Below are 12,834 nucleotides of genomic sequence, written 5' to 3' on the forward strand. Positions count from 1 at the left end.
ATGTAAAGGGAGAAGGAAAAGAACAAACAATACATACATGTGATACTATGGAAGCAAACACAACACAAATTAGAAAAAAAATAATAAAAGCAATGAATTAGTAATAATGAAAATGTATGGACATTAATTTAATTTATGATAATTCTTGTGTTATGTTTATTTTAAAATTCATGTTTATTATTTTAAAAGAATGAAGTATCTATACCCTAACAAAATTTTTAGTGTTCTTAAAATTCTGATTTAATAATTCAGTTTTCAGATATTAAAACCCTGTATTTAGTTTATTTATATAAATTTAACATGTCAATTCCAGGCTACAAAACTGTCAATGACAAATATCAGATTTAACATCTGAACTACTTAGGAAAATACTGGAGCTTGTTCTGGCATTTTGCATGTCCTACTGTCAAATATCTGCAGCTTTTTTTGGGCTCACACACCTACATCAAGTCAATCATGGATTTGAGCCAGGTTAAAAAAAATGTTAACAATTGTTTGTTTTTTTATAGGAGTCAGTAGAGAGAGTATTAAAAAGAGCCAATTATTATGTGTCACACCTAATACCTATTTGTAGTCTTAATACTCTCTCTCTCTCTCTCTCTCTCTCTCTCTCTCTCTCTCTCTCTCTCTCTCTCTCTCTCTCTCTCTTGCATTACAGCATGATTGGGATAACTATATCTGTCTATTGCAATAACAATATTGTTCAAAATAATTTAATTTGTCAGCACTAATGCGATAAACTGTTTTGCTTGTGGTAGACTGAGTGACACCAGAAAGATTTGTCCTGCAGAAAAAAGGGGATGCTGTAGGTGAGAAGCAATAACCACCATTGATGCAGTGACCTTATTTCAGCATCTTCCTTTCTGTTACTATCTTTTTGTGAATACCTACTAATTGGTTGATTCAATACAAAAAGTTCCATGTTTTATGTTGTTTAACACATCTAGTTGTAAATACCATGAAATAAAATGTGAAATCCTGAACTCTCATCTCATATCTATTTTTATCTCAGATGCAAATGTCTTTGATGCATGCATATGTATTGGCCTTGCTGTTCCAGTAGTTTCTGATACTTTACTGATACTGTACTTTACTAATTCCCCACAAAATTTGATTGAAAAAACAAAGCCTCTAGTCTGGGTAAATCGAGTGGTTTAGGCACCCCAATTACATGGACATACAGGCAAAAACACTATAAATGGAGAAATGTGGCAAAGTCTGCAAAAAAAACTGCTTGCATTGAAGATCCACCAGGCCGAAATGAGATGCTTCGTTGGGGAGCAAGTGATGCAATAAGACACAGGAGAAGAGACTCCTATACTCAACCAATACACCCAGGAGCATTCAATCATCACAAGCCCACCTCAAGAGCAGCCAGTCAGGTTTAGTAGTCCAGAACTAAAAAGGAGACTGAGTGCCAGCAAGTGGCCAGAAATTTTGGGTGTCCCAACTGCTGCGAGTTAAAGCTGAGGTTGCTAATAGACAGTACAGTGAGACAAATCAAGAACACAGGACTGAGGTTCAGAACACAATCAACTGCTCTCACTGCATTGATGTTGACCAGCTACATGATGTCCAGGACAGATACAGAAGTACATTCAGTTGCAAACTCATCCAACCAAGGTGCTTCACAGAGCATTGAGAGAACAGGGAGAGGTCCGAAAATACAGAAAGGCAAAGAACGTAGCAAACAGATCCAACAACACAAAATCCATAGGGCACAAAACAGGAGTACAGAAAGGTAGGTTATGCACAGAATGTAAACACATTAAACAATAGAATGGCTTGGTAAGGCAATACTTCGCAACTAGCTTAGCATAAGGTTGGCTTAAATAACTAAAAAAAAGTAATTAAACCATGACCTGAGCACAGTTTAATATTCTGGTGAGGGCTCCCTCTGTTGGGTCTGGAGTGAAGGTGCAACTGGTATTGTTACAGAATCCCCCCATGAACAGCTCCCAGTGTACTTCTTGGGCAGCCCAAGGTCTAGGAGCTTGTCTATGTGTTTGGTTTCTGTGGTAGACACTGATAAGGGAAGGGTCAAGGACATCCCTGGAATTGACCCACGGCCTTTACTCTGGGCCATAGCCCTCCCAGTCAACCAGGTATTGTAGATGGCCGTTCCTTCTCCTGGAATCCAGGATCTCCTTGACCAATTAGGCAGTGGGACCCTTCGATATCTAGTAGGAGAGGGGGTGTGGTACTTGAGGTGCCTCCACCAGGCTTCTCATGGGCAGGCTTAAACAGTGACACATGGAAGGAAGGTGATATTTGGTAGCTGAGGGAGTTCTAGGTGGTAGGTCACTGGGTTCACTTGTCTCAGGATCTTGAATGGGCCTATGTACCGGGGACTAAATTTCCTGCAGGCAGTCAGAGGTTGAGGTTCTCAATTGACAGCCACACCATCTGACAAGGCTGATATTCTGGGTGTGAGCGTTGCTGCTGATCAGCCTGCAGTAATCCACTGTGGGGACATTAGAGGGTTTAAACCTAAGTGCACATTGGAATGGGGTGAGCCCTGTGGAGAAGTGTATGAGGGAGTTTTGCGCATATTCGGTCCATAGGAAAAACTCACACCACTGGTGCAGCTCGCGTAGGACTGAAGGTGCCATCTGATTTCCTGGTTAAGACATTCCGCTTGGCCATTAGACTGGGGATGATATCCCAAGGTGAGACTGGCATTAATGTTCAAATGATTGCATAAGGCCCTCCACACTCATTAAGTGAATTGAACCACTCTGTTGGTACCTATGTCCTCTGGTAGGCCATATACCCTGAATACATTGTTGAACGGTGCTGTAGCAGTTTCCATAGCTGTGGGTAGGCATTTGAGGGGGACCAGACTGGTATAGTCATGTAACTATGGGAGGTGGGGGGGTCAGTTATGAAGTCAATGGATAAGTTGGACCACAAGTGCTGAGGCATAGACAGGGGTTAGAGTAACTTGGCAGGGAGATAACATGGAGATCATAATTGTGCACTTGGCATGACATGACAAAGTAAACATCTATGGCTAGTCTGGGCCACCAGAAGATGTTTTATACCATCGCGCTTGTTCACTGGATTCAAGGGTGGCTGAGTGGGAAGTGTTATGGACACACTGGATGTTTCTGAGAAGACGTGCTTCCAGAACAAACTTTGAGCTTTGTAGGGTGGCACTCAGGTGGTATCGGATCTGCTTGTTGGGCCTTCTGAATTTCCTCCATTAGGTGCCAATGAATAAGGGCATTTATCAGAGATAGAGGCAGTATGGGTTCAGAACTAGGGGGAGGGGGGGTGTTGACAAGGTTGTGTTACCTGGATAGGGCTTCATCTTTGCTTTTCTTGAAACTGGGCAGGAACGTGACTGTGAATTAATCTTGGAAAAAATAATGCTGATCCGGCCTGATGGGCATCAACTCTCTTGGCACCTTTGATGCATTTCAGGTTCTTGTGATCAGTAATCACCTGGAAGGGACAGCATGCTCCCTCAAGCCAGTGCCTCCAGTCCTCCAGGGCCATTTTGGTGGAATAGAAGTTCCTTGTTACCCACATCATAAATGGCCTCTTTTGGTGTTAGCTTCCTAGAGAAATAGGCACATTAGGATAAATATATTGGTTGGCATATCCTGGTGTTGAGATAAGACCACCCCAATACCGCAATTGGAGGCATTCACCTCTACTATAAAGGGGACGTCCAGGTGCCTGAGAACTGGGTCTGTGGTGAAACTTTTCTTAAGCCCCTCAAAGGCTGCCAGGGCATTGTCATTCCACTGAATCTTCCTAGGATTTTTTTGTTGTAAAGAGGTAAGGGGGTGGCTACCATAATATCGTCCTGTATGTCGTCCTGTCAGTTCCTTGACTGAAGTGGGCATGGGCCACTTTAATTTGGTGTGGTCAATCTCAACCCCATGAGGGCTAATGATTTATCCCAGGAATGTAGTCATGGTGCAATGAAGTTCACACTTTTCTGAATTGACATAAAGCCAGCACTGCAGGAGATGTAGTAAAATGGTGTGAACATGAGAGGTGTGCTGTTTTGTGAGTATATGACGTTGTCATCTATGTAGACAATGACATACTGATTTAAGAGGTCACTAAGCACCTCATTAATGAATAATTGGAAGACAGTTGGCACATTAGTCAGGCCATAAAGCATAATCTGATATTCATAGTAATAATGTTGTTTTATATTCATTCCCTTCTCTGATACTTATTAGGTTGTAAGCACTTTGTAAGTCCATTTTCATGAACAGATGAGCCTCACAAAATGACTAGAGGATAGAGGTGCTTTATGGTGAAAGCACTGAGGCCTCGATACAAAGAAAAAGCCAGATGAAGCTGGGAAGGACTCTTCAATGTAGAATTCTTCTGTGAAACAACATCTCACTGTGCAACAATATACCTGTACCAGTAAAGCCTAGCTTAATTTAGATTTTATTTGTATAGATTTCTTATGCATATAAATCTCTATTTTTCTATTCTTATGACTTGGAGCTGTGGTAACAAACCCAATACCCCCATGTGGATTAATAAAGTACTCAGATTATACTGAGTGGCAGATGATGAGCAGCAGGAAATGTTCCCGAAGAGCCCCCTTCTTGCTCTGAATGGGTAAGTGACTAGGATCCCCATTACCCCTATTGTGAAAGGGAGAGTAGGGGAGAAATAGCTGGGGTATTGCAGGGCATTGATATCTCCACCAAAATCTTCCAGGTTAATATTAAAAGCTCACTATGGCATACATACAGCAAGTATTCTTCAATATTGCCTCCTGACACCTACAAAGCTGCTCCAGTGAAGCTTCTATTTTTACATCTGTCCAAAGCTTTTTATATGTCCTGTGTGAAATTAAAATAATAAAATACTCTTTTTGGAGTTTCTTGCTTTCTACATTTAAACTACAGTGTTCCTTTTCATTAATAATTTTGTGCTATAATTATTATTTGTTGTATTTCTTACTTTTTCTTGCATTTTCCATTTTCTTACAGAATTTTATTCACTGTACAGCAAAGAGAAGGCCATCCATCTTAGATATATCTAAAATTATCTCAACAAAACTTTGACAAAAAATTGCAAACATTCATTATATTGAGTGCAAAATGTTTAGTCATTGTTTCTCTGTCATTAGTTAGTAGCTTTATATGTTATATCAATATGGTCTCTGAAACATCCAGACACTAGAATGGGTTTGCGAGAGTGAGAGAAGAAGTGAGTAATATAAGGGCCTTAGGCAAACATAGATTTTCAAAGATGTGTAAGAAATACAATATTCTCCTTCATCAGTCAGAGGTTACTAAAAGTAATATTGTAGATGTGTGTAAATTAGCGAAGGCAGTGTCTGATTCTGTAATATCTACAATGGTGTGAAAAAGTGTTGGCCCCCTTCCTTTTAAAAAAAATAAATAAATAAAAGTAACACTGCATTTCAGAAAAAGAACATCACACCAACAGTAAAATATGGTGGTGGTAGTGTGATGTTCTGGGGCTGTTTTGCTGCTTCAGGACCTGGAAGACTTGCTGTGATAAATGGAACCATGAATTCTGCTGTCTACCAAAAAGTACAAAGTGCGGCCATCTGTTTGTGACCTCAAGCTGAAGTGAACTTGGGTTCTGCAGCAGGACAATGATCCAAAACACACCAGCAAGTCCACCTCTGAATTGCTGAAGAAAAACAAAATGGAGATTTTGGAGTGGCCGAGTCAAAGTCCTGACCTGAATCCTATTGAGATGCTGTGACCTTAAACAGGCGGTTCATGCTCGAAATCCTTCCAATGTGGCTGAATTATACAAATTCTGCAAAGATGAGGTGGACCAAATTTCCTCCACAGCACTGTAGCAAAATCATTATATAAATAAGAATAAAGAATATATAAAGCAGAATAATATATATATATATTTATATCTATATAAAACAGACTCAAGTTATAGCAAACGCTTGATTGCAGTTCTTGCTGCAAAGGGTGGCCCAACAGTTATTAGGTTTACAGGGCAAGCACTTTTTCACACAGGACCATGTAGGTTTGGACTTTGTTTTCCTTCATTTAAAAACCTTCATTTAAAAACTGCATGTTGTGTTTACTTGTGTTATCTTTGACTAATTATTTACATTCATTTGATGACCTGAAACATTAAATTCTGACAAACATGCAAAAAAATAAAAAATCAGGAAGGGGGCCTGTATTAAAAAAAAGAGCCTTCTTGCCTCAACGACTGTGCTCTAATAATCTTACCTCCAATACTAGGGAACCCCACTAAAAAATATGAACTCTCTGTTGAACTCTCTCTTAAAAAACCACCCTTGATTAAAATGAATACAAAACATAATGCAAGGAATAATTAATAGAGAACAGTACTATACTTGTTATTACACATTATGCCTTGCTAGCAAGTTACACTACCCATCAGCCCCTATGTCCCATGAGATTCCGATGTAGGAACAGCTTGAAAAGAGGGAATGGATCAATGTCTTGTTGGAATGACTTGGCTTGAGGCAATGTACCCTCTACTCAAATTTTTAAAGATTGTGACAAAAATCAGTATTGAGCAACCCAGAACTAGAATCAAAGAACAAAAGATGTGTATGTGCTATGTAATGACTGTTACAAAGCACAGATCATATACTTTGTAATGAATAGAGTGACTGGGAGTCCTTAAATGCTGTAGTGTTGAGGTTGAGTCCAGTGTTCTGTGAGTTAAAAGGTGCATTATGGGTGGTGGATCTTTGTTTTCTGTGCAATTTTATGGGTAGTTAAATTGGAGGCCAGTTTCGGCAATGACATAACAGAAACCCAATGGAGACCACTTTAAGGAAGGCCACAAGGTAAAGCTTGGGTTTCTCCCCAAACCACTGTGAAATGATGACTTCTACCTCTGTCTCAGAGGTATCCACCTCCAATCTAAAGGCATGGGGAGATCTGTATGCTTAAGGATGCTCAAGAATCTCTGGTGGTGGTGTGATGGGAGTCAAGAGGCTTTGACTTTGCAGTAAACTGCACTGACATTGAGGTTTAACAGACTGAGCCTCCATCCAGTGCATTAGGTGGTGATGCAGTGAATGAAGGTGTAGTTGGTGTAGAGTTTCTTTGCAAGATTGTGGTATATGAAGTATTCAGTAGTCCTCTTTTGCGTGATCCAGACAAACGAACTCCATGAGTATCTCTGGATTGAGCCTGTTATGCTACAAGGCTTTTTTTTATGTCACCTGAGAAGAAGCCAGAACACTGGTACATTAAACTTTATCATCCTGCTGGCTCACAAGCTTATTCCAAATTAGCTGCATCATCCATTGATGCAATGCACTTATACAGCTTTATTTAGAAAGCATTCAATCAGATCCAAAATATGTAGCAAGCACAAGGTGAAAAAAGGTATGTGTGACTATTATAGCAACTGCACCAGACCCGTAACTATTTTCATATCTATAAAAACCATAATTATAGTAAGAATGAACAAATACTGATGGACCTCAGACACAAAATCAGACTATCCATGTGCTGTGTACTGGGAACCAACAGGTGCTCCAGATGCAGTTGCATCCAGCCCTTTGTGTAGCACTGCAATCATGCTGCTATTGCACAGAGATGGCCAAAGTAAGAATGGGCCCTATGCCTCTTATTGCTGTCAAAGGAAGAAGAAGAAGAAGTGGTGATGAAGTGAAGAAGGTGGTTCACCAATACTTCCGGCTCCTGATACTCTTGGAGGTCAGCTGCCTTTTTGTCTTTGACAGGATTTTGGATTCTTCAGTCTGTATTGAATTCTGTGGGAGAGTGGGACACAGAGGGATTTCTAAACTTGGTTGTGCTACCACAGCTAATCACATGGATCCTAGCAGGAACAGTGGAATGGGTCTTGTGCTACGAACCAGTGCCTTGGATGAAGCCATCTTGCAAGTGGGGAATCAACTGGGGTGCTCTGTGATAAGAGATGGCAATCCTTTTTCCTCTCTTACTATGTCTTCTCCTCCCCTCTTTTTCTTCCTTTTCTCCCCACACATTGCAGTGTTTGCCCAATGCTTGTCCCTTGCCTGCTTCTTTTTTTCATAAGTTTATTTCCTGAGTTAAATTTAAATAAATAACTGTATCCATTTGCCTTTAGCTTGTCCTTATAAATGTGTGAAGTATTTGAATTCAATTTCCTTCTTTTGACATTCGGAGAAACCCAGATTTTATAATGGTATAAGTTTATTTTTAGAAGCTTATTTTCAGTTAGTAAACCATACAGGTTTATATAATATAAAAATATTGAAATGTCAATGTCAATGCTGCCATACTGTCATAAAAGGACAACATATAAAAGATTCTCATGATTGTGGTATCTTTTAGCTGAATTCTTAAATGAAGGAGTCCTAGCTCCAATATATTAATTATCTCTGTACAAGCCTTTGTACAAATGGTGTATTGGCAAAATATTATAGCATTCTTTTTGGCAGTTTGGCATCTTTTTGTATATTATTTTATTCTGACTTATTTAGGATTCCAGTCAAGAAATCCAGTCTTTAATTTGTCTGTCTTCAACCTGTCTGCATGATCATCTGTCTCTTACCCGCTCAGGACCCCCAGAACCAAGTTAAGAACAAAAAATGAGCCAATGATGATAAGAGTAACAAAATAAAGCCATGGCCAGGAGTTCCCTACAGCATCATTCACCTGGGAATAAGGACAAATAGGAGAGATGGAGAAATGGAAAGAGAGAGGGATGATTAGCATATGACTGCTTAATAACAAAATAATGGGCCTTTCTTTAATAAATAAAACAGCTGTCTTTCTCTTGCACTCTGTTCTTTCTCCTTGTGAGATGAAAGATGCTCTATTAGTAAGAGATGTTCTACACTGATGCTAGACAACAGAGTCCATAACGCACATTCATACACATATAGCACATGCACATGCATGTTGCTTACCCACTCAACACCCCAAGAACCAGATTTAGAACGAAAAAGGATCCAAAGATGACGAGACTGACAAAATAGACCCAGGGAAGCTCATAGCCCATAGCATCCTGCATCTAAAGGGAGAGGGAAGGAAGCACAGTTAGGAAAATAAAAAGTGTGAGAAAGAGAGAGCAGAGGGTGAAAAGAATTTAAGGCAAATAAATGGATGCTAGAAAGTTGCTGTAACTTCTTAAGGGGCACTTAGGATCCTCAAGTAGTTACAGCATTCAGTATTTACTGTATTCAGAGCATTGTATGTCAAAAGTTATGTCAATTAATATATTTGGGAAAGGTTATTTGGGGTGATTATTATTCTGGGTGGCCCATTCTGAGTTTATTGATATCACTGCTGCCAAACTAATGTACACCTATTGAATTGTATGCTAACACACAAACAAACAAACAAACAAACAAATAAATAACATTCAAAAACCTTTCACAAGGGGTACTTCATTATTTTGTGTTACACTATATGGCCAAAGTAAATGGTCAGGTGTCCATAAATATTTAGGTGTCCACAAACTTTTAACCATATAATATATTTTAAGTAAATTGTGTATATGCATTTTAAACCATGATTCACATACAGTATACAGTACTTTGGTTGAACATAAAATAGATTTAGATATTAAATAGATTTACATATTTAGATTTAATACAGTTGCATTAATATTACATTTGCAGTATGTTAGAAATGAACTAAAATCAATATATATATATAGATATATATATATATATATATATATATATATATATATATATATAATTTACATTTACAGCATTTGGCAGACTTCCCTATCCACATCAAAATACATACATACAACAAACAGGGGAGAAAGGGCTAGTTCAAGTATTTCACAAAGAAGAAGGTCTTTGGTGCCAGAACAGAAAAGAGTCTTGTTCAATACTTACCTCTTACCCTGAGAGATGGTGGGGCCAGTCGAGCAGTGCTGGTAGCTCTGAGGGTGTGAGGTGTAGTGTGAGGAGTGATGAGGGCTTTGAGGTAAGAGGAAGCTGCTGGATTTTTGTCTTTGTGAGAACTTAGGCAGGTTGAAAACAAGTTGTGCAGCTGCATTTTGGATCATTGCAAAGGATAAATGATTTGTAGCTGCAGTGAGTTGCAGAAGTCCAGTATTGAAATGACAAGAGACTGAACAATTATCTGAGCAGCCTGTGTGGACAAAAATAGCCGAATCGTTCTCATGTTTTAAATAAGGAGGATGAGGACACATGACATCTTGGCTGATCTAGCAGCTCATTGTTCTGTGAGAGATAGACAGACAGATGATTATAGACAATGCAAGAATTTTTGAAAGAAAAAAGAGAAGTAAGACTGATCTGTTGGTACTGATGTCTGATGGATCCAGCACATGTTTCTTCAGGAGGATGGGAATAACTCTTGCTCACTTGAAGGTAGTTGGTGCATGACAAGATATTAGGCATGCATTGATGATCATGGTGATGAAGGGCACAACATCTTGTAAGATGGTCTGGAGCATAGTGGAAGGAGTGGATTGAATGAGCAGGTGGTAGGATTGCAAGACTGGATGAGTTGTAAAATCTCTTCCGCTGCTATGGCTGAGAAATTGAATGCAGAAGTAGGAGAATCCTGACTGTGAAATGTAGGTGCAGTCGCGACAGAAGTAAAGAAGAAGATTTACTCAATCTACTTGTGGTAAAAATAAGCAAACTTTTCTGCAGGGTGGATAAAGCAGGTGGAGCAAGAGATGTTGTTGGGCGTATGAGGGTATTGTGCAGAAGCTTCAAGCTTTTCCTTGTAGAAGGAAGTCTTGACCAAAGTCACGTCTGAAGAGAACTTGGCCAGAAGTGGATGGTAAGAGTCGAGATCTGCACCGAGTTGTGATTTCATACTGATTGCCAAGAAGCAGAACAAGAAGTTTTCCTTGGTTTAGTGGACAGGGGGCAGATAAATTCCATGGTTGAGGAAAGAGAGGAGAAGAAAGTGTCTGTGGCTGAGTCCGAGGGAAAAGGACTCAGGATCAGGAAGAAAAGAAATGGTGCCAGAAGCTACAAAAGAAGATGAGACAGATTTGTGACTAGGTATGTGCTGTTAACATGGTTTTACTGGTAATTAACTGGGCCATGTTCAAACAGCCAAAGTCTGAGTGATATGAATGCTGAAGGCAGGCACCACCTATATGCTCACTGCTTCAGTATGGACCATCTTAATGAGTGTGTGGCTCAGAAGTTTTATAATTAATTAACTCATAAAAGTATTGACATATTTTACTAAGCCTTGGTGTAAGGATTTTATGTGAAACAATGGAGAACTCATAGCTCAACCTACCAAAGTTCCTTGGCCTGCATTCCGGCTAAGAATAATGCAACGAGTAAATTTGGGTTGCTTGACATGCAAATTCAAATTTATTTGTATAGCGCTTTTAACAATTTTTAGTCTCAAATCAGCTTTACAGAATATAAACATAAAACAAAAGGTTAATATTAGATATATTTAAATGTTTTTGTATTCATCCCCAATGAGCAAGCCTGAGGTGACTCAGGTGACTGTGGTAAGGAAAATGATGCTTGAATTGCATCACTACTGATCTCATAAGATAAAGGATTATATGCATTCTGCCCAAACATTGAATGTAGACAGAATGAACATGTGCTAATGAGAATGTGTTTTGTGTTTTTTACCCTATTGTATGGTACATGATTGCATTAGCAATACATTGGCCTTTTACTGCTAGCACTGGAGGACTTAAAACTGCCGAAGATTTAATGTCACATTAACCTACATTCACCACATAGGTTCTGTCTGACCACCACAAGACATCACAGGCAGTTGAATGCCCACGGTCAGTTTTCTGAATCTGCCCCAAGAATACTTCCACAACCACCAGCACCACTAACAAAGGGCCTCAAAACAGCTTCGCAGCATTTACATTGGATCATTGTGTTCTTATTGACTATTATGCAGGGGTACACAAACTCCAGGTCTGTTACAAGCCTGTAATCATGGCCTTATCAATATCAAATCCTAAACAATTTGCAACTCTGAATAAAGATGCAATCAAATAGTAGATTCAAGATTCAAAACAAAGGTTTATAAAGTATAATATACAAAGGGTAATATGTAGTTCCTTGCTACAAAGAAGGATAGCAGTTTCTGTTCAAACAATGCTTCCTAAGTTTATAGGTTTCCTTCTGTAAGGTTATCAGATGTAATAAATAGTGTGCAACCACAGGACCAGGACCACATCACTGCATATGGTGTAGGTGTGTAGGCGCATACCTGCAAGGAAAAAGTTGCAGTTGCGAATTTTATAATGACAAGGGAGTGAAAAGCACCTTAGAGGCCATAGTAATCAGTTTAAAAATGTGATGTTAGAAGGACTGTTAGTTGTCCAGGACAACCTCAAGGCTGTGAGCCGTGACAGATGGTGAGATCTAAAAGTTGTCTAAGTTGTCTAAATCACAGGTTCCTGACATAGGGACCTCCAAGGATGTAGAGAAGCTCAGTCATGCTGTGATTTGGTTTTAGCTGATACTTTTCCATGCCTTTTTGAAATCAGACATCCAGACATCCCAATATCTGTTTAGAAACACAAGTGTCTAAAGTAGGAAATGGGAGAAGTCAGCATAGCAATGGTATGAAAACCCATATGTTTATGGCCTCAGCAAGAGCTTGAGTATAAGTGGATGAGGGAACTGAAGAGGATCTTCCACTAAGCCTTATGAAGAGTCTGCACAAAGAAGATGTAGATCCCCTCCATGTCATCTGATATGACCTACCCTCCAGATAAAAAGTAAAGTTACAATGTTGTGTCATAAATTATAATACTTTTGGAGACAGACAAGAGAATCTTGCAATTGTATAAAAGGCTGCTGAAAGGATTCGTTTCCATTTAGCCACTCTACATTACTGGCCAGACACAATGAACACAACAATACTGTTA

General features: G+C 39.3%; 2 protein-coding genes and 1 pseudogene across 5 annotated transcripts in view; 1 reads left to right on the forward strand and 2 right to left on the reverse strand.

Annotated features, from left to right (window-relative positions):
- The window catches only part of LOC113663787 (NACHT, LRR and PYD domains-containing protein 12-like), a 631,994-nt gene that overhangs the window by 192,265 nt on the left and 426,895 nt on the right, over positions 1 to 12,834 (reverse strand). The gene's annotated exons all lie outside the window — the stretch shown is intronic.
- LOC113663806 overlaps positions 1 to 12,834 on the forward strand; it is a 589,387-nt pseudogene that overhangs the window by 96,935 nt on the left and 479,618 nt on the right.
- The window catches only part of cacna1c (calcium channel, voltage-dependent, L type, alpha 1C subunit), a 134,056-nt gene that overhangs the window by 72,014 nt on the left and 49,208 nt on the right, over positions 1 to 12,834 (reverse strand). For 2 of the 3 annotated variants that reach the window (XM_027179159.2, XM_027179156.2), the window contains exon 8: positions 8,882 to 8,985. In XM_027179159.2, the coding sequence (XP_027034960.2) occupies positions 8,882 to 8,985 (104 nt within the window). Of the gene's footprint in view, positions 1 to 8,523; positions 8,628 to 8,881; positions 8,986 to 12,834 lie in introns of all 3 variants that reach the window. The other variant, XM_027179155.2, reaches the window with a different exon arrangement.

This window comes from Tachysurus fulvidraco, chromosome 19 (genome assembly GCF_022655615.1).
Source record: "Tachysurus fulvidraco isolate hzauxx_2018 chromosome 19, HZAU_PFXX_2.0, whole genome shotgun sequence".
NCBI lineage: Eukaryota > Metazoa > Chordata > Actinopteri > Siluriformes > Bagridae > Tachysurus > Tachysurus fulvidraco.